The 27058-nt window shown below is 46.0% G+C and overlaps 1 protein-coding gene across 1 annotated transcript in view; it reads left to right on the forward strand.

Annotated features, from left to right (window-relative positions):
- Positions 1-27058, forward strand: part of ABI3BP (ABI family member 3 binding protein) — a 1978933-nt gene that overhangs the window by 1712472 nt on the left and 239403 nt on the right. The window contains exon 103 of the mRNA XM_085622401.1: positions 24839-24967. Within this exon, the coding sequence (XP_085478527.1) occupies positions 24839-24967 (129 nt within the window). The remainder of the gene's footprint in view (positions 1-24838; positions 24968-27058) is intronic.

Genomic DNA, 27058 nt, shown 5'->3' on the forward strand with positions numbered 1-27058 from the left:
GCTTGCCCTGTTTCTTTGTTCTCCAATTTTGTTTAGGAAAACTTGGACGATCGTCTTTTACAGACGAACTAACCTTAGTTTGCTGTTGTATGTCTGGAATGACAATAGTAGGCTTAATCCCCAAACTACTGCGGCCAATAGTTCTATAAGCCTCCGCAATAATTTTAGGTAACTCTCGGGGCTTATCGAGTTCGTCGACAAGGGCCAAGCCATTCGCCACTTGAAAGTGTACCGCATCTCCCTTGAGATTACCAAGGATGAGAGAGGCCACTACGTCGAACACTCCGACAAGTCGCATTCCCAACTCGACCGCCGCCTCCGGACCGTGTTGATCTTGAACACGCTTGATGACGGAGGGAAGCACTGCCATCAATGGGGTGCCGAAGCACTTCGAGTAAACCGCTGCAAAAACCTTACCCCAGTTGTCACAGTCTGACACCTCTGGGACTAAGTCCTTCTGCAAACTAATGGTGAGGATCCTGTGTTTCTCCACAGGAGTAGAGTGCGGAAATACTGCTTCCAGCTGGTCAAATTTCTCAGCAAGCCAATAAGGTAAATTGTCCTTATTCTGGAGGCGCTTGCCCATTACCGAATTAACCATGACGGGACTAATGACAATCCTGGCCGGGCCAGCTGGCTGTCCCGCAACAACAGGTGCCCCCACCTGCACGTTGCGTGAGACGTATTGCACTAAAGCCTGATATACAGTAATCAGGGCTGTATGTAGGACACGCAACTCATCCACCGCAACATTCAAATAACGAGGATGAGGTGTAAATCCGGCTAGTACCGGCCAAGTGGCCCCTGGAATTGATAAAGGGCCCATTCGAACCATTGTAACCGTATGGGGAAGGGCGCCATTAAACCAAATGCGATGCTGCCAAGCCGAAATAGGAATCTCCTGTATCCTATATGGCGTATAATTTGCTGGGATGCGCGTGGGAGTATAGGTGTGAAACGTATTATCTTCCGCATTCACCGCCGGCATAGTCACCCAAGAGTAAAACAACTCGTAGGGGTATGATGCATCGGCACTCACTACATAAATAACAGCCATCCCATCGTCCGGCACCCCAAACTGCGTCAAATGACGTCGCAGAGGTGCTCGGCTATATGCTGCAATATCGACCGCCATAGGGACACAGAGAAGAACAACAAAGTGTAGTAGCACAAGGGTTCAATAATATAAAACCTTTTAATTAACAAGCTTGATTGAACCTATCCGACCAATAGGTAGGTTAAAACCGTCACTCCCGCTATCCGGAAACAAGAGTGAACCTCGTTGCTTCTTTCTGCACCACTCCTGCCTCTTTCTGCACCCCTCTTCCCTATTTGTGCAACTCTCTTCCCTCTTTCTACACCTCTCTTCCTTCTTTCTGCACCACTCTTGCCTCTTTCTGTACCCCTGTTGCTTCTTTCTGCACTTCTCTTCCTTCTTTCTGCACCCCTCGTGCCTCCTTTTGCACCTCTGTTGCTTCTTTCTGCACTTCTCTTGCCCCTTTCTGCACCCCTCTTTTCTCTTTCTGTACCTCTCTCGCCTCTTTCTACACCCCTGTTCCCTGTTTCTGTACCTTTCCTGCCTGTTTCTGAACATCTCTTGCTCTTTCTGCACCCTTCGCGCCTCTTTCAGCACCCCTGTTGGTTCTTTCTGCACTGCTCTTGCTTTGTTCTGCACCTCACTTGCCTCTTTCTGCTCTTCTCTTGCTTCTTTCTACACCTCTGTTGCTTCTTTCAGCAATTCTCTTACCTCTTTCTGCACTTCTCTTCCTTCTTTCTGCACACCTCTGGCCTCTTTCTGTACCTCTCTTGCCTCTTTGTGCACCCTTCCTACCTTTTTCTGCACCCCTTTTGCCTCTTTGCTATATTAGCCTAAACCCGACATCCATTTTTAAACCATGTCTATTCTTTGTGCACACGTCTCTCTGCCTGCCTGTTATCCACGAAGCCCTTTCACACAAATTAGCTCATCCTCAGTCTCTGCTCACGAGCTGGCGTTCAAGATCAAAACACACGACATTGTTTAGGAACTCGTTGGCACAGTTTGGTAATCGTATCCTCCCTTTATTTTCATTATAGAATTTACTCATTCATGTCTAATATGTAATGTGTATGTCACATGGAACTGTAACATGTAATGTGCAATTCACTGATGCAGGAGCTTAGGTTTGAATACAGCAGAAGTGGTTGGAGTTTGCCTCAGCTCGATGCCTTAGCTCTTGCACAAGAATGTTTTTTTCAAGGGGCTGAAGACAATAATGTATGGTTTGACGAGAAGTGTACCGAATGTGCTTCTGAGAAGCGCAATGTTTGTGTTCCTCTTCAAAGTTCCGATGTGAGTAGAACTATTACCAATTCTGACACGCACCAGATTGAATCTACTGCAGAAGAGATTGCTGACTGTTCTGCTGTCGATAATTTGGTGTTTAAAAAAAGGAGTACCAGTGTACCTAAGAAGTTTGATGACTACATTTTGGATTTTTTTTTTTCTTCTTAAAGGATACATGTGGTAATCGTATCCCACCATTATAGAATTTAGAGTCCTTCATGTCTAATAGGTATTTTTTATGTCACATGGAACTGTAAGATGTAATGTGGAATTCACTGATGCAGGAGCTTAGGTTTGAATACAGCAGAAGCGGTTGGAGTTTGCCTCAGCTGGATGCCTTAGCTCTTGCACCAGTGGGTCCATTTATGGCACTTAAATAAAGACACTTTTTATATAACTTGCAGACTCCATCGCTTTATTACATACAGCCACATTCTTAGACACACCTGATTTCGCCATTTGTCTTCTGTGGCATTGCAACATTCTGCATTATATTCTTCACGATTATTTCTTTATTCCTGCTTGCTAAAATACTGCATTCAAGTCTTCAGACCGGTAGGGGTGAGTAGTTTGCTTCCCACTCCCTCTATAGTATAAATGCATACTAACACTACTTACACAGGTATGCTACAGCGGCCAGTATCCTACAGCGCCCACAGCACATTACTTTACAGCAATCAGTTCATGGCTTAGGCTCACGGTTTGAACCCCGAGTCTTTAGACCAGAAGGAGTGAGTAGTTTGCTTCCCATTCCCGCTATAGTCTAAATCAGGGGTCTCCAACCGGTCGATCGCGAGCTACCGGTAGCTCGCCGAGACCCAGTGAGTAGCTCGTGATGCTTGCGGCTGAATTTAGTAGCCCTTTAGTGTTATTTGGGCTTTTTAGGCTGTTTGCAGACTCTGTTGCCCGCCCTCACTCACCAGCTGCTCAGATTGGCTTTGAGCTTAGCTGGGGCGGGGCAGGGCGGGCCTAAGAGGATGACGTGCCTCTCCTTCCTAAGCAGATCAGCGTCTTCTTATACCTCGTGACCAGGCGTCTATGCGCCCTCTGCCTTTTCCTCATGGGCACCGCGCTCATGGTGAGAGTCACGAGTGCGGAGGGTGCTAGTGCGGAGCTGCATTAGGCGGGGCAGGTCAGAGCAGCTGTTTGCCGATCGCGCAAGGAGTATAGAGCTGCCGGGACCCGCGCCATCTGCCCTTTTCAGCAGTACAGCCTGCCACCTTACCTTCACCAGAGCAGCAGGTAAGCCGGCGTGGGAGCACACCCAGAACAATTCTGAAGTCTTTAATTATAATTACAGTGGACTGCACGCAAAAAGCGCAACACGTTCAAATTTGCAGCTGCTGCCATTTTTTTACAGAAAGCTGTTACTCTGTGATGGCCCCATTCTCCGCGCTTTTCACTTCTCATTCTGCCACTTCCTCCGGCTTCCCCTCCCCTCTATCTCCCTGGGGACAGTAGTTATTTAGCCTACTATTCCGGTTATCGTTATCTCGTGAGCCTGGCTGTATAGTGGCAACAGCATGAAAGAAAAAAAAAAACCTGTGATGCGCTTTTAACAGCTAAAGGTGAATTTATGTCACTATATGTTTGTTTTCTGTGCCACTTGTCAACTGTATGTATATTATTCTCTCACTTCACTGCCACTGGGCGATGGTACTTCCCATTATGTACATTGGAGTGATAAGTGTTTATTCTGCAAACATGCTGGTGCCAGGTAGTCAGAAGCACTCGCTAATATCGTGCACATTCTCGATTTCCACTTGGTATGTTATAGCAGACTGCACCTAATGGTGGTTTTGTAATGAGATGGCTATCTGCAACTTTGTGTGATTTAGTCAACGGCCCAATGAAATGAAGCATGCACTATCCGATAGGGCGTGACTTTGTGGCTGGGTGCCGTAACGAAGTACTTCCTTCGGTATCTCTCATGCTGGGTGTTAAGTCCGTTGTTCACAAATATCTAATTGTAACCTTTCGGTAGGTTTAATTTTCTTTTTATTTCACCATGTTTATATACTAATACTGTGCTCATAAAGAAAGTACGATATTTTGCCTGAAGTACACCATGCATTTAGTAAACTCTGCAGTAAATGTATGTAGTATATTTTCTCTTATGATGATGTGGGGCTCATAAGTCACCCTTACTCCAATCATGGTTATATCTTTTGACAAAGACAGCCTTGGTAGAAATGCGTCAAGCTAAATAAACTTTACTCGGCTTGAACCTGTAAAATCACTTCTTAATGAACTGCCTCCACTTGACCTCCCCTCGACCCCCCCTCCAACCTCGACCATCAACCCCTCCTTCATAGAACAGGCCTGATTTAGAATGCATATTGTCGAAGTGATTGCTTTCAAACTGACATGTTAGGCCAGGAGAAATGAATAGTGTTGCTAAATTCGATAAAACGGCTAATAATAAATATTCCGCCTTGGAGTAAAATTTAGTGCTGGGTTACAATTAACACCCCAAAAAATTTAAGTGAATTACAAAAGTTAGCATTCGGGAGCGTGTGTGGGGAGGGGGTAGGAGTGACACCTCACAGTCAGCTTTGGCAACGCTGAAGTACAAACTCTATTTAGGGACGGATCGATTCTAACACAGTTTGCCGCCCTTTCCTCTCAGATGCGTGGTGAATTGAGATTAGAGCAGAGCAGAGAGGTCTGTCAAGTCATGTGTTTGAGTCGAGAACTCATAGAGGAGCACGGCTCGGGAGTGGCATGGATCACACACTGACGGGGAGGTGGTGGCTGGGTCAGCTCGGCTCTCCCTGCAGCAAATGGGCTACCTCCCGATTGGGAACATCAGAGGATGAGAATTGTCAGTGTCAGGAAGGGCTTGTCATTTAGTTACTGGTTTAAAGGATGGTAGGGCCAACTCAGCGTGACATCTTTTGAGGACAGTAAAGTATCGATGAGTTGGGTGCAAACATAAATGGTAAAAGTACTGAAACATGCTGGTAAGAAAAACAGAAAGGAAAAGAAGTGAAAAGCTGAGAAACAGGCATTCACATTTAAGTTTTTACATTTAAATGTGGCAGGTTCATTGACAGATTGTGCCGCGAGCAAATGTGCAGCTAGCCTTAATTACATTTTTCTTTTTTCTGTGCAGATGAGATAGTAAAGTTAATATTTAAAATGGAAATGTGTCTCTGCCGCCTTCAGACAACATCCATGTAACAAACAAGGCCTGCTAATTACAGTGCAGAGGGGGTGTTGCTACGTGTGAGGTCTTGACCAGGTCACTAAGGCTCGCTAAGCTATCAGGACAGCCTCGGGCAGTCAGTGCACTCTTCGGTGGGAGGGATGAGTAGGGGGGTCGAATTCTCAGTTGGGGCTCCCCAGTTTGGGAAGTTCTTGTTCCTTTTGTCCACACAGCCCATTGGGAAAGAATTCAAGAACAATAGTATTGCTGCCCTGAAGACTAGTTCACACAACCAGGTGTCATTATTAGCCAATGGCTGCTGGGTAAACTAAGAACAGAGGAGCGCAGGTGACCGGCTTAAGATTACCAAGCAATTCACTGCAGGGCAGCGGGAACCGGAGTCTGTTGCCTTAATCCTCACCCCAAGTTAGTGTTTTTCCCCACTTAAACACGCTCCATCCTTGCTGAGTTCAACAGTTGTAACCCACAAAGGTCCGTCATATATTCTCCTGGGTGTTTGACTTGCAGTGAACAAACCAAAGTGCAGCACAGAAATATCCACAAAATACTTTGTTTTATTTATACGTGTTTTTATGCAGTTACCCAGCAGGAGTGGATGTAGTAGTGGTTATATGTGCGGAAGTGACGTGTGGAGTGGCTTAATTGATGACCTCTTTGCGAATGCAAACCTGGGGTAATTTCATCATAAATACTTGATTCTGGGCTAATCACTTTTTCTGGTGTTTTAAAGTGGAAATATATGAAATGTTAAAACCGTCCGTACAGCGTTCTTTAGTAGTTCGACCCAATCCCATCACTTTGGGGTTACATTCCAGCCTCAACAACTCCTGCCCCACCATGGCACTAATATAACTGCCTATTTGTTTTTACTTCTCACGAAGCCGGACAATCAATCAACACAGTTTCAAGGAGAAAACTAGATGGTCAGTTGCTCAATATTGAGCAGCAGATCTCATTTTCCAAAACTGAACATTATTTTTATTGTTTTTAAAAATATAAAAGGCTGCGCAAGACGACAGCTCAGGGAATCCCATTGAGTCAAGCAGAGGTAATAAATTCTATCTGGTGATTCTTTTTAAGACGAGCTATGTTCAGTCCAGTCCTGGGGAGAGTGGACAGTTTATGCTGGCTGTGCATGTAAGGGAGGAGTCTGATGCTTGTATATACATTGTGGCCTGGAAACACAACACTAAAGAGTGAATGGCGAGATCCTGCATGCATACCGTTGTGAGTCCTGTGACAGTTCTCATGATGCTGTTTAGTGCTATAGTACCTTATTCTGGGGGGCATATTTAGCAAACTTTCACATAGCGCAGCAAGCCACCTTGCTGCGCTAAGGTAAGGGGCAGGAATGCGCTGTGTTTAACATTATATCATGCATTCTTTCCCTGCACTGGCACACAAACTGCTGCCTAGTGCCAACACAGGCACCGTGTGTTGTGGTGCAAGGGTGCCTGCGTTGCAGACGGAATTGTTTTTGTGCACGAAGGGGCACCTTCTTGCACAAAAAGAATCCTTTGAGAGAGAAATCTTAAGTATTGTGTTCAAACCACAGTATGGGCTCTGAAGAAATTAGGCTTAACGTCAATGAAACTGGGCGTGGGAGGTCTCTCGGAAAAATGTGCGAGTTGCTTGGGGTTCGGTAGCTCACGACGATTTTCACTGAACAGAAGTAGCTCTCACTATACAAAAGGTTGGAGACCCCTGGTCTAAATGCATACTAACACCACTTGCACAGCTATGCTACAGCGGCTGGTATGCTACATCGCCCAGAGCACATCAGTTTACAGCAATCAGCTCATGGTTTAGGTGCATGGTTTCATCACCAAGTGTACCAGCACCTCACCTCAGCACCATCTCACTCTGGGCAAAACAGCACTTTCATACCGATAGGGGTGAATACTTCGCTTCACACTCCCTGTATAGCACACCCTAACCACCCCACAGAGCTCACAGCGCTCCTACCCTCCTCTTTCCTACATTTTTTGCCCTTTTTTGCCCTTACTCGCTTCAACGGAATCACAAAATGGCTGCCAACACTTCCTAGTTGCAACCGTTTGCATCCAATAACCAGCAAGCTCGTGCTTGTAACGCCTCAGCCAATCAGATGGCAGAATTCCAAAATATCGATATCGGTAAATTTTGATATTTCTCCAAAACTACTGAACGGATTTACACCAAATAAACAAAAGTGTACTTTCTAGACCAAGGCCCTTCTCCCTGCCAAATTTGGGGTAATTCCGTTAACCCGTTCGACCTGTAGCCTTGTCTAAAGTTTCCTATGGAAATTGCATGGAGAAAACACGTTTTGGGATCCCCCTTTTTTCTTGGCCCCCCCCTTGACAAATCACCCCCAAACTTTCAACATAGGAGCTGATATACACAAAGAATTAGTTTGCAAAATTTCATGAGATTCATCAAACAACGCCAAAGTTATAAGCAAAACAAAAAATTCTCTTCCTATGGAAACTTGGTCCCAACTATAACTACCTACTGGCGACCGCCAGTAGGATATATATATATATATATATATATATCACAATACAGGCGCTCTCTGGAACCACAAACCAGGATGTAGGATGCAGTAGATATTTTCCTTCATAAATCCAACAGGACGCGTTTTGGTCGTCAAGCGGCCTTGATCACACAAAAGTGTAGTTACAAACAGAGCAACATATGTATGGTATACAAGGAAACTGAAAAGGGACTCTGTTACAAGCAAGGTAACATTGTGTGTGAACAATGGTGGCCATCTTGGAGTGAATACTCGATCGTCAAATAGAATACAAAATCGGCACTTACAAATTGGGGGGACATGTATGTGAGAAGTTGGCCTGATATATGCTGTCCACTAATTATAGTGGGCACCTTGTATCAGTCCAAACAACGCCTATGGTGTATAGGTTAGGTTAGAGACAACCTTTATTGAAAGCTATTCTAGTGGTAGCTATGGAGAGCTGCATTCAGGCTAAGTCTTGAAGGAATGTAAAGCAGCTTGATTTACCAGTCTATAATCTCTTGAATGACCAAATGAAAGGACAACCACACCAGGTATATATTTAAAATATATGTATTTAAGATAAAACACACCCCTCTAGTCTCTTTATGAGACTGGAGTTCGAGGTACTTAATTTACAAGTTAGCAATCAACAGTAATAGCACAAATACACGTTTGGGCCCTAGGGGCATACCAAACCATATACGAATAAAGTGGTATAAGAACCATGACTGAACTAGACACAAGGCCTAGAGCCTGTAGAATCACTGGGACCCCAAGGAACCACCCAAGGTAGTGACACAGGGGACCCATGGGGGCCGTGTGCAGTGTGTAAACACAGCCGCGGGTTCCAGTTAGCTTCTATGGGCAATGTCGCGGTTGGAAATTTTAAGATTAGGGACACTTAGAAATGAGTCAGGACCAAACCCTTTTGGACTTAGGAAGTTCTAGGGCTAGCACCCACGGGAGCACCGGAGTACTCGTGTTACCATAGCCCAGGGAAGCCGGGTGCATAGGTGTCTTTTGGTGTCGGGTCGCGTCGCATCGTCGATTTCAATGGAAGCTGGCGAAGAAGTGCTGCTGCCGTGAAGAGGAGAAGTGTCCGAAGCGATCCAAGCCTGGATCTAGGATGGAAGGAGCCTGAAAGCAGAGGGAACAGAGTCTGGGTCACTTACCAGTGACCAAGGGCACGATAGACCAATGCCCACAGATGTCGGGTGCTTCAGGTGAGTTGACAGGTGTCTTGACTCTTCAGCCACGAGGTCCAGGAGGTGCCGATGACAACCAGAAGCTGGATTCGAACTGTCCCACGAAGTCTGTTGAGTGCTACTGTGTCGGCGACCAGCCTGGACTAAACAAGCCTTGGCAACGGCAAGTTACTTGGAATCAGAGAAAGGATGGCGGTGCAGACCAGCAAGGTCGGGGGGACTCACCCAGCAAAGGAAAGTCGGGGCACATCTGGAGCAAACAGAAAAGCCTAATCATAAGAGGAGTTGCCTTCATGGGGACCTACTAGCCAACAGGCTAGTGATCGCGAAGGAGCCTTGAGCAGTCGCACTGGAAACTGGCCCACGGGTCACTCGTGGAGTGGAGGCCAGAATTTTTCGGTGCAGGAGATGCTCAAGGCTGGGGCTACTCGGAGTCCAAAGCACAACTTCAAGGAAGACCAGGAAGATGATGGTGTTGCAAAAGTTTACGGTGTCCAGGGGTCACGGTTCCACGTCGCCCACGATAGCCACGGGCCTCAGCTTTGCTGTGGACTCAGGGTAGCCTCGCAGAAGTCTGGAAATCTACCTCTGGTGATGCAAAGACATCGGTGTCCGGCGGGAGCTTCAGCGATGCAGACTGGTCAATTGCTTCTTTGGTGCCTGCCAAGCAGGGGAGTCACTCCTTGACCCCAAGGGAGATGTCTTCAGTCTTCTAAGCAAAGTAGAACATCGAAGGTCCAGGATATATATTGCAGAGTTTCGTCCAGGGTAATCTAAAGTCGCAAGGACTGGGTTCCCATACTTATACAAAGTTTGGTGGTTGGACATACTCTAGGGACCCACCTATGGGAGAGTTTGGAAAGAGGGATGGTTACACCCATTTCTTTTATCCAGTTTCGTGCCAGAGCATGGGCAGGCAGCCCCTGCAACCGGTTTGAACTGGACTATGCACAGGGACACCAAGTGTGCCCCCAGTGCAGCACTTCAAAGCACCAGAGAGTGCTCCCGCCCAGCCCCAATACACATCTGCCTGTCTGGGGAGGTGGATACACCTCCCTGGGACAGGAAATATATTGTCCAGGCCTCCCCTGACGGAGTTTCAGTCAGCAGCAGGAGGCCAGACCCGTGTCTGTGGCAGAGGCATCCATTTTGTGATGCCATGGCTGTAGAAAGTCCTACCGGGTTAGACCAGTGTGAACATGTCTCTCCCTCTAGAAGGGTGGAATGCTACCCCTGCTGCCAGAACTGGCGGGGGGGTAGTATTCCAAAATGTTTGACACCAAACACAACATGTTTCCATGCAGCCATCCCAAAGTTAGCATTTACCGCTAGGTTATAATGCACTTAAGAGTATATGGTAAGGCTGCACCACAAACAGCATCAGAGGAGGTACTCCGAACGATGCAGAGGGGCTCTGCTCATGCAGGGGCATCCTCTCACATAAAAACCAAGCACTCTGCCTTCAGGATTGTTAAAGCTTGCCATAGGTGTGACTCATAGGTTTTATATGTGTGTGCAATGGTAGTGATATAGGTAGCCTATACCACTGTAAGGGGTGCAAGCCCCACCTTACCCAGGCTGCAGTAGCAGACCTGTGGTGCCATTTTGGAGTGCTTGCCAGGGTTGGCATGATATATGCTTCAGCCCCTGGTAGGCCTCTGAGGTACCTATGCCCTAGGTACATGGTATACCAAATACTAGGGGCGTATAAGACACTCCAGAATCCATTTAGAAATGTACCTAATGTACATGGAAACCATTTTAGAGAGGAAGCATCTAGGCTGGGGTCCTGATTAGCAGGGCCACAGCCAGACTAAGGTCGAAAAACAGTGAAACACCAGCAAAAGTTGGGGGTACCCATGTGAAGCAGATCCTACTCTCCTACACAACCCCCCCAAACACAGGGACATTAAACTAACCTTGACCAGTTGAGTCTTCATGTTCTAAGTGGAAATACATAGAGAGTCCATCTGCATTGGCATGGTTACTCCCAGGTCTATGTTCCACTGTAAAGTCCATCCCCTGTAGGGAAATGGACCACCTAAGCAGTTTGGGGCTTTCACCCTTCATTTGTTTTAGCCATAAGAGGGGCTTATGGTCTGTCTGAACAATAAGGTGAGTACCAAACAAGCATGGCCTCAGCTTCTTCAGAGCCCAAACCACAGCAAAGGCCTCCCTCTCAATGGCTGACCAACGTTTCTCTCTAGGGGTCAGCCTTCTGCCTATGAAATCTACTGGCTGATCCTGACCTTCATCATTCAATTGTGACAGTACAGCCCCTACCCCCAATTCAGATGCATCTGTTTGGACAATGAACTTCTTGGAGTAGTCAGGACTCTGCAGAATGGGAGCAGTGCACATGGCCTGCTTCAGGTCATCAAATGCCTTTTGACAGCTAGCTGTCCACTGAACCTTTTTGGGCATCTTTTTAGAAGTTAAGTCATTCAGGGGTGTCACTATTGATCCATACCCCTTGACAAATCTCCTATAGTACCCAGTCAGGCCTACAAAGGCTCTCACCTGATTCTGGGTAGTTGGAGTAATCCATTCCATGATGGTCTGGATTTTGCTCTGTAGTGGTTGAACCTGGCCTCCACCTACAAGGTGGCCCAGGTACACAACCTGACTCTGTCCTATCTGGCACTTAGTAGCCTTGATAGTTAGGCCTGCTTTTTGCAGGGCCTCCAAAACATTTGTCAGGTGGACCAGGTGATCCTCCCGGGTGGAGCTAAAGACAGCAATATCATCTAGATATGCTGCACTATAGTCTTCCAGGCCTGTAAGGACTTGATTCACCAACCTTTGGAAAGTGGCAGGTGCATTCTTCAAACCAAAGGGCATTACCACAAACTGATAGTGCCCACTAGGGGTAGCAAATGCTGTCTTTGTTTTGCATCATCAGCTAGTCTGATCTGCCAGTAGCCAGCTATTAGGTCACATGTGCTTAGAAACTTGGCTGAGGCCAAAGCATCTATTAGCTCATCTACACTGGGGATGGGATGGGTATCAGGCCTAGTGACTGCATTGAGACCCATGTAGTCGATTCAAAACCTCATTTCTCTCTTGCCATCTGTGGTGTGAGGTTTAGGTACCAGGACTACTGGACTAGCCCAAGGGCTAACTGATGGTTCAATCACTCCCAAATCCAACATCTTTTGGACTTCTGTCCTTATACAGTCCCTGACATGGTCAGGTTGCCTGTGGATCTTATTCTTCACAGGTAGACTGTCCCCAGAGTCCACTTCATGAGTGTACCAGGTGGTCTGACTTGGAGTCAGAGAAAACATATGTCTGAACTGGCTGAGAAGGTTTCTGCAGTCACTTTGCTGCTGGGCAGTGAGGCTGCCTGCCAAGGCTACACCTTCAACTGACCCATCATCAGGGTTCTGAGAAAGCAGGTCAGGGAGTGGGTCACTCTCTTCTTCCTGTCCTTCATCAGTAGCCATGAGCAAGCCCATGTCTGCCCTGTCAACATATGGTTTAAGTCTGTTGACATGAAGTAGTACCCTGTGGGGACTTCTAGGGGTTCCAAGGTCTACCAAGTAGGTAACCTCCCCTTTCAGCTCAACAATTGTATAGGGGCCACTCCATTTGTCCTGGAGGGCTGCTGGAGCCACAGGCTCCAACACCCAAACGTTCTGTCCTGGCTGGTAAACAGTCAGTACAGTCTTTTGGTCATGCTAGGCTTTTTGTAATTCCTAGCTAGCCTCAAGGTTTTTGTTTGCCTTTTTCATATACTCAGCCATCCTGGAGCGGAGACCAAGTACATAGTCCACTATGTCTTGATTTTGGGGCTTGAGAGGTAACTCCCATCCTTCCTTCACCAAACACAATGGACCCCTGACAGGGTGACCAAACAAAAGTTTAAAAGGGCTGTAACCAACCCCCTTTTGAGGCACCTCCCTGTATGCAAATAAAAGGCAGGGCAAGAGTATGTCCCATCTTCACCTAAGCTTTTCTGGGAGTCCTTTAATCATGCCCTTTAAGGTGTTGTTGAACCTTTCAACTAAACCATTGCATTGTGGGTGATAGGGTGTGCTGAACTTGTTGTTCACTCCACACTCCTTCCACATAGCAGTCAAGCAAGTAACTAGACATGAAGTTTGCACCCCTGTCAGATACTACCTCCTTAGGAAAGCCTACTCTTGAGAACACATTCAATAGAGCTCTTGCCACCACAGGGGCTGTAGTGGTCCTTAGGGGAACTGCTTCTGGGTACCTGGTGGCATGATCCACCACCACCAGTATAAATCTGTACCCAGATGCTGTTTGGGGATCCATGGGACTAACAATGTCAACCTCTACCCTTTCAAAGGGCACCCACACCACAGGTAGTGGTATCAGGGGGGCCTTTTTAGTGCCACCTGATTTGCCACTGGATTGGCAGGTTCCACAGGAGCGACAAAACTCCTTTGTGTCTTCAGACATGTGGGGCCAGTGAAAGTGAGGGACAATTCTGTCCCAAGTCTTGTTCTGGCCCAGGTGTCCTGCTAGGGGAATATCATGAGCTAGTGTCAATAGGAAGCCCCTAAACTTCAGACGTATAACCAACCTCCTGGATGCACCAGGCATGGGGTCTCTACTCTCTGATTAAAGGAGTCCATCATCCCAATAAACTTTATGGGTGCCACTAGCATTACCAGCAGCCTCATCAGCAGCTTGCTTTCTGAGGGGTTCAAATGAGGGGCAGGTTTTCTGGTCCTGGCTCAGATCAGACCTGGAAGGGCCCCCTGTCCCCAAGAACTCAACCTGGTCAGGTTCAAGCTCCTCTGGACCTGTTCACACAGTGAGCATTTAGTTCATATATCCATTGCAGTTGTCATCTAATTTAGACAGACTGTAGAGCAAGTGATAATGTCATCTATGCTGCTTATAGGTATGGCTCACTAATCAAAGGAAAGACAAAGGTTATTCAAACGAGATAAGAAAAAGGCTGTCTCTATATCCAACAATTATATCTACAGACACCCACATGTGATAAAAAAGTGTAGGAGAGGAGTGATGGCGCCTCACGGTAGCAACACCACAGAGGATAAAGCAGGAAGGTACTCGCCTGCTACCTCAAGATCTCATCATCAGCTGCCACCACTCCGCAGGAAGAAAATGTGTGTAAGAAAGAGTAAGCAAGAGACTGGGTAATAATAGCAGGCGAGTACCTTCCTGCTTTATCCTCTGTGGTGTTGCTACCGTGAGGCGCCATCACTCCTCTCCTACACTTTTTTATCACATGTGGGTGTCTGCAGATATAATTGTTGGATATAGAGACAGCCTTTTTCTTATATCGTTTGAATAACCTTTGTCTTTCCTTTGATTAGTGAGCCATACCTATAAGCAGCATAGATGACATTATCACTTGCTCTACAGTCTGTCTAAATTAGATGACAACTGCAATAGATATATGAACTAAATGCTCACTGTGTGAACAGGTCCTTTATTGTACACAGATTTCTGAGTGGGGGATGACCTGTTCTCTGCCCCTCTAGCTCCTTTTTGTGGTTTGGTCAAGCTCCTCTGGGACAGTCCCTTCTTCAGGCTCAAGATCATCTCCCCGAGGAGACTGATCAGCATTCTGAGTCAAGTGGGAAGGCTCTGCCTTAACCCTACTGCTCCTCCTCTTGTGAGGCACCTGGTCCATTTTTCAAGAATCCAGGGCCTGTCCAGCTTTAGACATTTTGGCCTGTGGCCTAGTCACAGCAAAGACATGAGCAGGGATCCCTAACATTTCTGCATGTGTCCTGAGCTCCACTTCAGCCCAAGCTGAAGTCTCTAGATCATTGCCAAGCAAGCACTGTACTGGTAGGTCTGCACTTACCACAACCTTCTTAATGCCAGTTACCCCTCCCCAGGAGAAGTTAACAATTGCCAGAGAATGGTCTGTTCTGACATTGCTAGCATTGGTCACTTGGTACATTTCACCAAGTATAATCTTCCCAGGTTCCACAAGATCTTTTGTCACCATTGTGACACTTGCTGCTGTGTCCCTGAATGCCCAAGCCTCTACTCCATTTATTAAAGGCTGTTGTCTGTATTTGCCCAGATTACTAGGACTCACAAAGGGGGACATATCCATGCCCCCATCACAGACAAGCACAGCCTGAGTTGGAACTCTGACTAGGCAAGAGTCCATCTCAGAACCCAGGGTCAACCCTACTACACCCTTATTCTGGACATTGCCACCACCTATTGTAGTTGTACTAGGGGGGACAGTTGCCTTAGGGGCAATGGTGGCTGGAGTAGATTCTTTGGACTTGGTGCAGTCACTGGTCCAGTGAGTTTTCTGTTTACAGATTTTGCACCAAGGTTTCTTTTGGCCTTTTCCCTTGTTAGACTGTGACTTCCCATTTGAAGAAGATTTTTGGGGCCCTTGAGAAGACTTCTGGTCTTTACCCTTGTCAGAGTTCTTAGCATCTTGCTTCTTTGGGTCACCACCTTGGTTCTGTACCTTCTGCCTCACCCTGGTTCTGACCCATTTGTCTGCCTTCTTTCCCAATTCTTGGGGAGAGGTCAGATCAGAGTCTACCAGGTACTGGTGCAACAGCTGATTTTGACAGTTATTAAGAATCTGCTCCCTCATTATCAGATTGTAAAATCCTATGAAGTCACACACTTTACTGCCCAATAACCAACCTTTCAGAGCCTTGGCGGCACAGTCAACAGAGTCAACCCAGTCCTGATTTAGTGCTTTTTGGGTATCTCTGAACTTTAACCTGTATTGCTCAGTCGTTAGGCCAAAGCCATCTATTAGTGCACTTTTCAAGACCTGGTAATCATCAGCATCCTCTTCTCTTACAGTGAGGAGCTTATCTCTACCTTTGTCTGCAAAGGAGAGCCATCAGATTGCTGCCCACTGACCTTGAGGGACCTTCTGTACTTTTCATGTCCTCTCCAAGGCTGTTATCCATTTGTGGATGTCATCCCCACTCTGGTAGGGAGGGACAATCTTACTTAGGTTTCTATGGTCATAAGACCTCTCCCTATCTCTAAGGAAATTTCTGCCAGCAAGGGACTCTAGTCCCTCCTTTTTGCTAGCTCTGTAGAGCTCTAGGGCTTCCCTATCTAGGGCCATCTGCTGCTTTCTGAGGTTGAACTTATCTTGCTCATACTTCAGCAGTCTCTCTCTCCTCTCCTGGAAGGTTTCCCTCCCTCTGTGAGAAGAAACAGAGGTCCGAACAGATGAGGTAGACTGGACAGATCCCCTTGAGAGAAATCTATCCCTTCTAGCCCTACTTTCAACTCTTCCTGGAGGAACAAAGAGGGGAACATTGTTGTCATCCTCCTCATCTTCATCCAGGGGAGCTGGGTTCACCAGATCCTGATCATTGTCATCAGTCTGGTCAGCATTAGAGGTTCGGTCAGGGGAGTTTCCACCCCTAGGCCTACCCTCAGCTGCTGCCCCACCCACTCTGCCTACCTCTTCAGACCCACTCGGTCCTGGGAGATCATCCAGCTTCAGCATCTTTATAAGATGCTGGATGGTTGGGCTTTTGCCTGTCTTCAGCTTCCTAATGGAACATAAGGCCCTAAGCTGTGCAAAGGAGAGATCCTGATACCTATAGGGATGAAGCTCACTGGCTTCTGGCAGGGTCCCACTGGTTCCTGGCTGATTAGACATTACTAATGTGGTGTGGTGTATTGCACTACCTACACTAGTGTGGCCTACTAAACTCTCTTGAGTTGTAGAAAGGGTGTGCTATCCCTTAACACACAACTCTAAGTTCAGTAGAACTTACTGTATACTAAACTTGATATTATATGTACCTAAGGTACCTTTAGTGGTTTTCAGCTGATCAATTCAATTGAGATTATCTGGTAAAATAATAGCAAGCTGGAATCCCACACGCTTCACACCAGTGTGAGAAGTTGGCCTGATATATGCTGTCCACTAATTATAGTGGGCACCTTGTATCAGTGCAAACAACCCCTTATGGTGAATAGGTTAAAGACAACCTTTATTGAAAGCTATCCTAGTGGTAGCTATGGAGAGAAGCCTTCAGGCTAAGTCTTGAAGGAATTTACCAGTCTATAATCTCTTGAATGACCAAATGAAAGGACAACCACACCAGGTATATATTTAAAATATATGTATTTAAGATAAAACACACCCCTCTAGTCTCTTTATGAGACTGGAGCTCGAAGTACTTAATTTACAAGTTAGCAATCAACAGTAATAACACAAATACACGTTTGGGCCCTATGGGCGTACCAAACCATATACCAATAGAGTGGTATAAGAACCATGACTGAATTAGACACAAGGCCTAGAGCCTGTAGAATCGCTGGTACCCAAGGACCCACCCAAGGTAGTCACAAAGGGGACCCACGGGGGCTGTGTGCAGTGTGTAAACACAGCCGCGGGTTCCCGTTAGCTTCTATGGGCAATGTTGCGATTGAAAATTTAAAGATTAGAGACACTTAGAAATGAGTCAGGACCAAACCCTTTTGGACTTAGGAAGTTCTAGGGCTAGCACCTACGGGACCACCGAAGTACTTGTGTTACCTCACCTAGGGAAGCCGGGTGCATAGGTGTCTTTTGGTATCGGGTCGCGTCGTCGATTTCAATGGAAGCAGGCGAAGAAGTGCTGCTGCCGTGAAGAGGAGAAGTGTCTGAAGCGATCCAAGCCTGGATCTAGGATGGAAGGAACCTGAAAGCAGAGGGGGCAGAGTATGGGTCACTTACCAGTGACCAAGGGCACGATAGACCAATGCCCACAGATGTCAGGTGCTTCAGGTGAGTTGACAGGTGTCTTGACTCTTCAGCCACGAGGCCTAGGAGGCGCCGATGATGACCAGAAGCTGGATTCGAGCTGTCCCACAAAGTCTGTCGAGTGCTGCGGTGTCAGCGACCAGACTGGACCCAACAAGCCTTGGCAACGGCAAGTCACTTGGAAGCAGAGAAAGGATGGCGGTGCAGACCAGCAAGGTCTGGAGGAATCACCCAGCGAGGGTAAGTCGGGGCATATCTGGAATAACCAGGAAAGCCCAATCAGAAGAGGAGTTACCTTCGTGGGGACCTACTAGCCAACGGGCTAGCGATCGCGAGGGAGCCTCGAGCGGTAGCACTGGAAATAGGCCCATGGGTCACTCGTGGAGTGGAGGCCAGAAATCTTCGGTGCAGGAGATGCTCAGTGATGGGTCTACTCGGAGCCCAAAGCACAACTTCGAGGAAGACCAGGAAGATGATGGTGTTGCAAAAGTTCACGGTGTCCAGGGGTCACGGTTCCATGTCACCCACGATAGCCACGGGCCTCAGCTTTGCTGTGGAATCAGGGTAGCCTCGGGGAAGTCTGAAAATCCACCTCTGGTGATGCAAAGACTTTGGCGTCCGGTGGGAGCTTCAGCGATGCAGACGGGTCATTTGCTTCTTTGGTGCCTGCCAAGCAGGGGAGTCACTCCTTGACCCCTAGGGAGATTTCTTCAGTCTTCTAAGCAAAGTAGAACATCAAAGGTCCAGGATATATATTGCAGAGTTTCGTCCAGGGTAATCTAAAGTCGCAAGGACTGGTTTCCCATACTTATACAAAGTTTGGGGGTTGGACATACTCTAGGGACCCACCTATGGGAGGGTTTGGAAAGAGGGGTGGTTACACCCATTTCCTTTGTCCAGTTTCATGCCAGAGCAGGGGCAGGTAGCCCCTGCAACCAGTTTGAACTGGACTATGCACAGGGACACCAAGTGTGCCCCCAGTGCAGGACTTCAAAGCACCAGAGAGTGCTCCCGCCCAGCCCCAATACACATCTGCCTGTCTGGGGAGGTGGTTACACCTCCCTGGGACAGGAAACCTATTGTCCAGGCCTCCCCTGCCGGAGTTTCGGTCAGCAGCAGGAGGCCAGACCCGTGTCTGTGGCAGAGGCATCCATTTTGTGATGCCAGGGCTGTAGAAAGTCCTACCGGGTTAGACCAGTGTGAATATGTCTTTCCCTCTAGAAGGGTGGAATGCTACCCCCGCTGCCAGAACTGGTGGGGGGGGGGTAGTATTAAAAAGCATTTGACACCAAACACGACATGTTTCCGTGCAGCCATCCCAAAGTTAGCATTTCCCGCGAGGTTATAATGCACTTAAGAGTATATGGTCAGGCTGCACCACAAACTGCATCAGAGGAGGTACTCCGAACACTGCAGAGGGGCTCTGCTCATGCAGGGGCACCCTCTCACATAAAAACCAAGCACTCTGCCTTCAGGATTGTTAAGGCCTGCCATAGGAGTGACTTATAGGTTTTATATGTGTGTGCAATGAAAGTGATATAGGTAGCCTATACCACTGTAAGGGGTGCAAGCACCACCTTACCCAGGCTGCAGTAGCAGACCTGTGGTGCCATTTTGGAGTGCTTCCCAGGGGTGGCATAATATATGCTTCAGCCCCTGGTAGGCCTCTGAGGTACCTATGCCCTAGGTACATAATATACCATATACTAAGGGCTTATAAGGCACTCCAGAATCCAATTAGAAATGTACCTAATGTATATGGAAACCATCTTAGATAGGAAGCAGCTAGGCTGGGGTCCTGATTAGCAGGGCACAGCCAGACTAAGGTCGAAAAACAGTGAAACACCAGCAAAAAGTGGGGGTACCCATGTGAAGCAGATCCTACTCTACTACAATGTAGACACAACTTACATGTGTATTCTGGTCGATGAGGTATAGATCATAAAAGCCACATCTCTAGATTACATGAGACAGTATAAAATAAATAACATTGAAATTGAGGTTAGAATCAAATTATAGACATAGTGTCAGAGTGGCAGACTGAGACGGCCATCTTGTAATGAATACCAAATCAAAGTTGAATATAGTAGATGGCACTGCAGAGTCATGGCATATATGTCAATGACTGCCTCCCTCACAGACAAAAAAGCGGTAAGTGTAGCCAGTGCATACCCCATGGTATCAAGGTAGCAGTTATGGCATACACATATACAAGTGAATATCATAAGGAGTCCTATAAGAAAACAAATCACAATGCTGAATGCAAATCCCCAAGTGTGAAAAAGCACATGTGCTCTGTGTGACGAGTATAATATGATTGAATAAAAAACCCAGTGAAACTTCTTATCTGGGGCAGAAGAGACCACAGGAGACAGATTCAGACGAAGAAAAGGGTAGGAATCCCAAAAGTCACCGGTCCTGATCCGTGGTTCCCTTCCTTTCCTCCTGAAAAATATATAGAGAAAGACAATGTCAGAGAGTTACTAATAAATGCAGAAAATTCAATAACTTTCATAATATCAGAAAATTTGTAACCTAAAGAAGTTAGACAGACAGAAGTACCAGAGAGGTCAAGCACGTCACAGAGTAGTACTTCTGATCAGATGTTACTAAAGTTACCCTTTGTGTAAGTGTATAGTCAATTCATTATCAATTTCATGACCTACCGGGTTGCGGGTCCCTAGATCAATAATATGCATGGATTCACGTTTTCTCAGCTTTAGTTCCCTGTTGCCACCGAGTACACCCACATTGACCTGTTCTATGGCAAAGTATGTAAGCTTGGCACTGTCAGAATAGTGGTGTGTCTCAAAATGTCTTGCAATCGGGTAGTGTGGATCTTTGTTAGCTATGGCCCTCATATGTTCTAAGACTCTCTTCCTAGCCATATTTTTAGTACCGCCCTCATAGCGAAGTTTGCATGGGCATTCGAGTACATATATAACAAAGACAGAGATGCAAGTGAGAAATTGTTTGACGGTATACTGGTGTTCTTATTAGAATCACATACAGGAGGGGACGCAATCTGAGCGACACACTTATGCACAGCGATATCACGACTAGTGGTGGCACCAACAACATAAACTTGAGGGTTTCTTTCCATGCAGTCACTGTAAGGCGTGCGTAAACAGTACCATGAGAAAGGATTACACCAACCCTAATAAGAACACCAGAGGAGAAGGAGGGCAAAAAGTTTGGTGTGACCCTTCAGAGAGGGTCCTTTTCCAACAACATTGTATGCTTGAATTTGTGATGTGTACTGGTAGATGAAAGAAAGGACAATAACATTGTTTTTAAAACTTGTAATGAATAAAGTTGAGCACTTTATGCCTTTAACATGTAGTGTACTATCATTCATCTGGACTATGGTTACTTGTGGAGAAAATTCCCCATCTACATTTCAATGTAAAAGTGTACATTTGTGGCTGTTGTCTCCCATGAACACTCCGCACCAAATTTGGCAAAAAACATTTGGAGTTTCCAAACATTTAGCAAAAGCAGTCCTGGGTTAGCCAATGGCCTTTGCTTTTGAAAATCCAGGCCAGCTGTAGTGTCTCGCCCGGTGAAAGAGTTGTGCCATCTTTAAGCACAGTTTTGCATCTAGCTATGTGGCCAGGTCTTTGTGCCGTGCTCGTTGTACTAATCCAGGACAAGGTGAGAGGCTTTTTCGTAAGAGTGAGCAGAAATCCCTGCCTCATGAATATTCATGATCTAGGAATTGTTTTATTCAAACTCTTTCCATGGAGCCGCATACATTTGAATGAAGAGATAGAAGCCTACATGGACAGCAGACCTCCATCTTTTTAAAGGTATATTTATTTTATTTACTTACCATATTTGTAAAGCGCAACAGTTATCTGCTTGGGGATCTCACGGTGCTAGTAAACTGCCTATGCTGACCATCACGGAGAGAATCCTATACTGTAGAGCAAAGGAAAGAAAGTTATCCCGAAAAGAGACAGGTTTTTAGCTTCTTTCTGAGCGAAGAATAGTTATCAGTAAATCGAATTTCCAAGGGTAAAGAATTCCATTGGACTACAGCTAAAAAGGAAAACTATTGGCCACCGGACCTGGCTTTCCTTTCTCATTCGGTCCTGGCCAGGACTAAATTCCAGGATCTCAGGTCACGAGTAGGCTTGCAAAACTCCAATCTAGCCTGTAAGATCTCAGGTCCAGTGTTATGCATGGCATTATGAGCATGGCTTGAAAATTGAAACTTGCTCTTTTTCGTATAGGAACCCAATGAAGAGACACCAAGCAAGCAGATGCAGAACTAAATCTGTCCATAATACAGATTGATTTGGGAGTGGCATTTTGGATTACCTGCAGTCCTGTGAAAAAGTAATCAGCCATGCCCACAAATAAGGCATTGCCATAGTCTATTCTGTTTCCTATAAGAACTTGTACAATGGTCTTTCGCCAAACTATTGGTATCCATTTAAATAGTCTTCTCAGGAGCTTCAGAGTGCCAAAGCATTTACCATAACTGGCCCAAACGTGATATTGCATAAAAAGACTGTCACCAATAATGACGCAAGATTTTTAGCTGATTTCTTGGGAGTGAGCATATCCTCCAGTGAATCTGGCCACCAAGAGGCATCCCAAATCAGATGAGCCCCACGAATAGCAGTATTTCAATTTTATCTGCATTTAATTTTAAGCAATGAGATGCCATCCAGCCTGCTACTTCGGTGAGGCATTCTCAAAGTTTGCCTCGGGTCTTTTCTTGTTTCTCTTCCAGAGATATTATCATCTACGTAAGAGCAGACCTTGAAGCCCCATTTGCTTACAATTTTTCCTAATGGAGAAACGTACACATTAAAAAGGGTGGAGCTCAAAGAGGAGCCCTGAGGGACTCCACATTTAGATGTAAAAGAGCAAGATCTGCAAGTGCCCAGCTAGACTATCTTTGATCTATTCTTTAAAAAAGAGTCCAACCACCGAAAGGCACTCGGATGCAGGTCAAATTCATGGAGTGTGTTAATAATCAATGAGCTATGGGTGACAGTATCGAAAGCTGCAGACAGGTCAAGTAGGATCAAGGCCGCGGCGCAAAAATCGCTAATTAAGGAATCGCAAAATTTACGATTACTTTAATTGCAATTGCATTTAAGGAAACGCAAATTGCAATTCCTTAAATGCAATGCATTAAAGAAAAGAAAATTGTGATTTCGCAATTAAGAATCGCAAATTACTGTCAATTGAAAGCATGGTATTTTGCGATTTTGGATTTTTCACAGTCCAATGTGGCTAAATTGTAAGGGGTGCAACAGGGTGTCCTTTTAGCACCCATGCCCCCTTGAAATTGCATGCACAATTTGCGAGTACCTATTGGGTACTCGCAAATTGCGCATGCAATTCCCATTCATTCCTATGGGTCTCCAGGTCGATAGGAATGACTGGGAAACAATTCCTTAATTGCGACTCGCAATTTGCAAGTCGCAATTAGGGAATTTGTAGGAATCGCTAATTTATTAGGGATTCCTACATGCATAGCCAATAGCGAATCCTTAATTGCGATTCCTTAAAAATTTCAATTAAGGATTCGCTATTGGCTATTTTGATGCATGTGCACCATTGTGTATTGGCTAGTCAAGAGTAAATCAAATGGGTGCAAGGATCCAAAGGGGTACCAGATTTAACCTCCATCATCAGCTTTAGAACCTGCGATTCCTAGACTTGTTTAAATGCTCCTAGATAAGTCTTAGCCACAGGATGCGGGCCATGGATGTGGTGATACCTAAATAATTTGCGCTTCTTAAAAAATTCTCCATGGCGAGAATACTGTGATTCAATATGCCATTGTCTGCTCCCTCAGATGAATCCTGCTTTCCCTCACAAAGGCCCAGATTTATCAAGGGCTTGCATTGCCCTTGCGTCATGCAAGGCAATGCAAGGCAACACAAGCCCCTAAGTTAGATTTACTATCACGCAGAGCCACTTTGTGTGCCCAATGAACTGCCTTCCCCACGCAGAGTAACGCAAAGCTGTGACTTGTGCTGCCTTGTGTTAGTCCAGATTTTCTATATAATACCGAGCCATGCAAGGTGGCTCTGTATGGCATAGTAAATCTTACTTAAGGGTTTCCATTGCCTTGCGTCGCCTTTCGTGATACAAGTGCAACAGAAGCCCTTGATAAATCTGGGCCTACGTTTTGATGCTTGTCGCAGTGATGAGGGGGCTCCTCTCTACATACCTTTTGTCTTGCAGCTTGAGAGGATTCACATGATAAAATGGCAATTTGTAAATACATTTGCAAATTTCAATGTCATTTTGGTCCCTTGCGATTTGGAAGTTTACATTTGCCAAAGGGCGTCAATTTTTACAGTGCAAGCATTACAAACAAAAACCTTTTGCTAGAAGTACCCTGACAAAACCCAAGTCTTCTAGAGCAGGACTTAGGCCTACGAGGTTGATGTCTACCCTATTGGGCACAGGAACAAGCATATCCCACGGAATTTACTCCTACAAATGAAATCTGCTGGAGCAGGACCCACATTAGACCTGCACCAAGAACAGACAAGAAAATCATGCTGGAAGGTGACTCCAGGAGGCCCTATACGAATAGGAAGAGGAGTAGTGTTTCAAAAAATATGTCATAAAAAGTATAGGATCATATTTCAATTTTTTGGGAAGAAATGTTCTTTCCTGGGGGCAAGTGCATTGCTTGTCTCTAAGGCTCCGACCCACTATTCAACATTTACTGACTGTGACGTAGAAGAACAACAAGGCAGAAAAGATTAATCGTGAATGCATTCGATAAACGATTGAACCTACTTATGTATGTTATTAATAGTATTTTAAATTTCATGATTGTAAGAAATGTAATTCAGAAATGAAAAACCTATGACTTGGAACCTGTGGTGATATGTTCCCAATTAGTGTTTACAAACGCTTCATGTTTTGAAGTTTACTATTTGTGGTTTGCCCCCAGGAAATGGATTAGTGCCCCGGGCCCCTTCTTCATCTATAAGACATGTGCCTCGGCCTACCCGAGTGCCCATCGTTGAAAGAACACAAACACCGAGACCAAAAACAACAACGGCTCCTGACCCGCCAACTGGTGAGTGTAGATGTGTAGCTTTTGTGCGTTTGATAGCTTGCAGTAAAGTTCTTTGTAAAGATGCAAACCCTAAAGCATGCAGTAATATATTATCAATGTTCCCAACACGAATTCAAGATCAGATTTAATTAATGTGACTAGTAACCCCTGCTCCTTGCCAAAGGTAAAGTTTTAATGCAGATTACACGGAATTTGCGCATAGTGACTGTGAGACCCCTTCAAGGCACGGGGCACTCCTGCATTCGTTCTTTGGGTAGGTCAGCTTTCTCTTGGCGCTACCCGTGCCTGGAACACACTAGGCTTCTCATCCTACAGGGCCAGACACACTCCTTCCCTCTGCCAGCAGACCGGGGCCATCTCAACACCTCAAGAAGACCCTAAGTTCCTCCAGCAAAAAAGTGAAGATTTCCTTAGAGTTCCATCCTCCTTTGGAGACTCTGAGAGGCATCAGTCCTGATTTCACAGGTACTCTTCAAGTACTCTGTAGAGCACATTCTTGCGTGGTCAAGAAGAGCTTGGAACTGGAACAAAGCACTGTAGTTTGGATCTCACTTCTATTCACATTTTCCGGACAGTGGAAGAACATCCACTGTCTTATGGTTTCAGAACCAGTTTGAGATGGATCTCTTTCGAATATGTCATTTTCAGGCAGTTCTCCAGTAAATGTTAAGTTACAGCCCTTACAGCTGGCAGCCACTAAACATCTTGTTCCATGCTGAAACTGAGGGCATCAAAAATGGATCTAACCGCCCCTCTACTCACACACCACACATAATCCCTACATGTTTTGGAGGCCTGATAAATTTAGAAACAATCATGGGTAGGTCCTGGAATATCACTTAGCATCACAACGATGGAATGACCAAGTGCTAGACACTAAATCAGGAACCCATGTTATGGCCCGTCTTTCCATTGAAGTGCCTGCAGAATTCTTCCATTGGGCACTGATTAGCACTATGTAATTTTATTGTTGGATAAGTTAAATTATTAAATCTTCAATGAGAATAATCATTCCCGCTGTCTGCTGCTAGGGGATGAACCGTGGCGAGAGTAAAGGGAAAGAATAAATCCACCTTGAATAGCCACGAGGGTTTGAAGACTCCAAACCCGTGCTAACATATGGCCTTACACAGGTACTTGATAAGACATGTCCATGCAATACTCCGTTGATCTCCAAAAGCTCTGATATGAGGGACCGAGGGGCCATGCCTATATCTCTGGCTTTAGCCAGAGGATGTAGAATGTAGGAGGGGAGTGTACAATGGGAACCCCTCACCTCAAACACAAGACAAAGGCTCACCTATGCTTTTAAGTTGCTAGTCATCCTATTTCAGACATTTTTCCTGTTCAAAGGACCCAAGCATTCTAGAACTTTAATTCTTACCCTATTTCTGTGCTCTGAAGTTGGCATTTCAAATGAGAGATGCCATGCACTGTAGCAGCCCGAGAGTCTCAAAGACACAGCGGCCAGGAAAGAACATCAGCAACCACATAAAGAGCAATAAAAGCAACAATTGCAGTCCATGGGCAACATAGGAGCATCATCAGTAGGGTCACATTAGCCTTACTTCATTCTGCCACGGCCCCCCTAACTAGGCGTCCATCAGCATTGAATGTGCCTCTCCAGGTGGGCATGACTAGAGGCTTCTGAGTCACTGGACTCTCAGGGTCACATTGTCTAGGTGGGCCCTTGTGCTTTTCCTCCTCTTAGGGGAGAAATGGTGCTAGTGGATTGTTCTCCACATCCGGTGGCTCCTTTGCTGTATCCAATCTGGTCTCTGTTACCATAGGGGCAGGCTTGTCTCCTGCTCACTATTTCACAATGTGGACGCGCAGTATCAGGAATCTCGTGGCTGTGCTGCCATTATGCGAGTGGCATTGTGTGCATATAGATTCGTTTTTTGTGGCGTTGCTTGTATAATGAGGTTTTCTAATGGTATGTGAATGTGCTGGTGTGATGAAAAGGCGCGTGCCATCACTGTTCCAGTCAGTTGCTTATAGTACTTTCAAGACTCCCTTTATTCTTCTATACGATCTTGCAATGAACTTCATCTCCCATCACCACGTGTGGCTGATTCTACGTCACAGTCA

Source organism: Triturus cristatus, chromosome 8, assembly GCF_964204655.1.
Source record: "Triturus cristatus chromosome 8, aTriCri1.1, whole genome shotgun sequence".
Classification (NCBI taxonomy): Eukaryota; Metazoa; Chordata; class Amphibia; order Caudata; family Salamandridae; genus Triturus; species Triturus cristatus.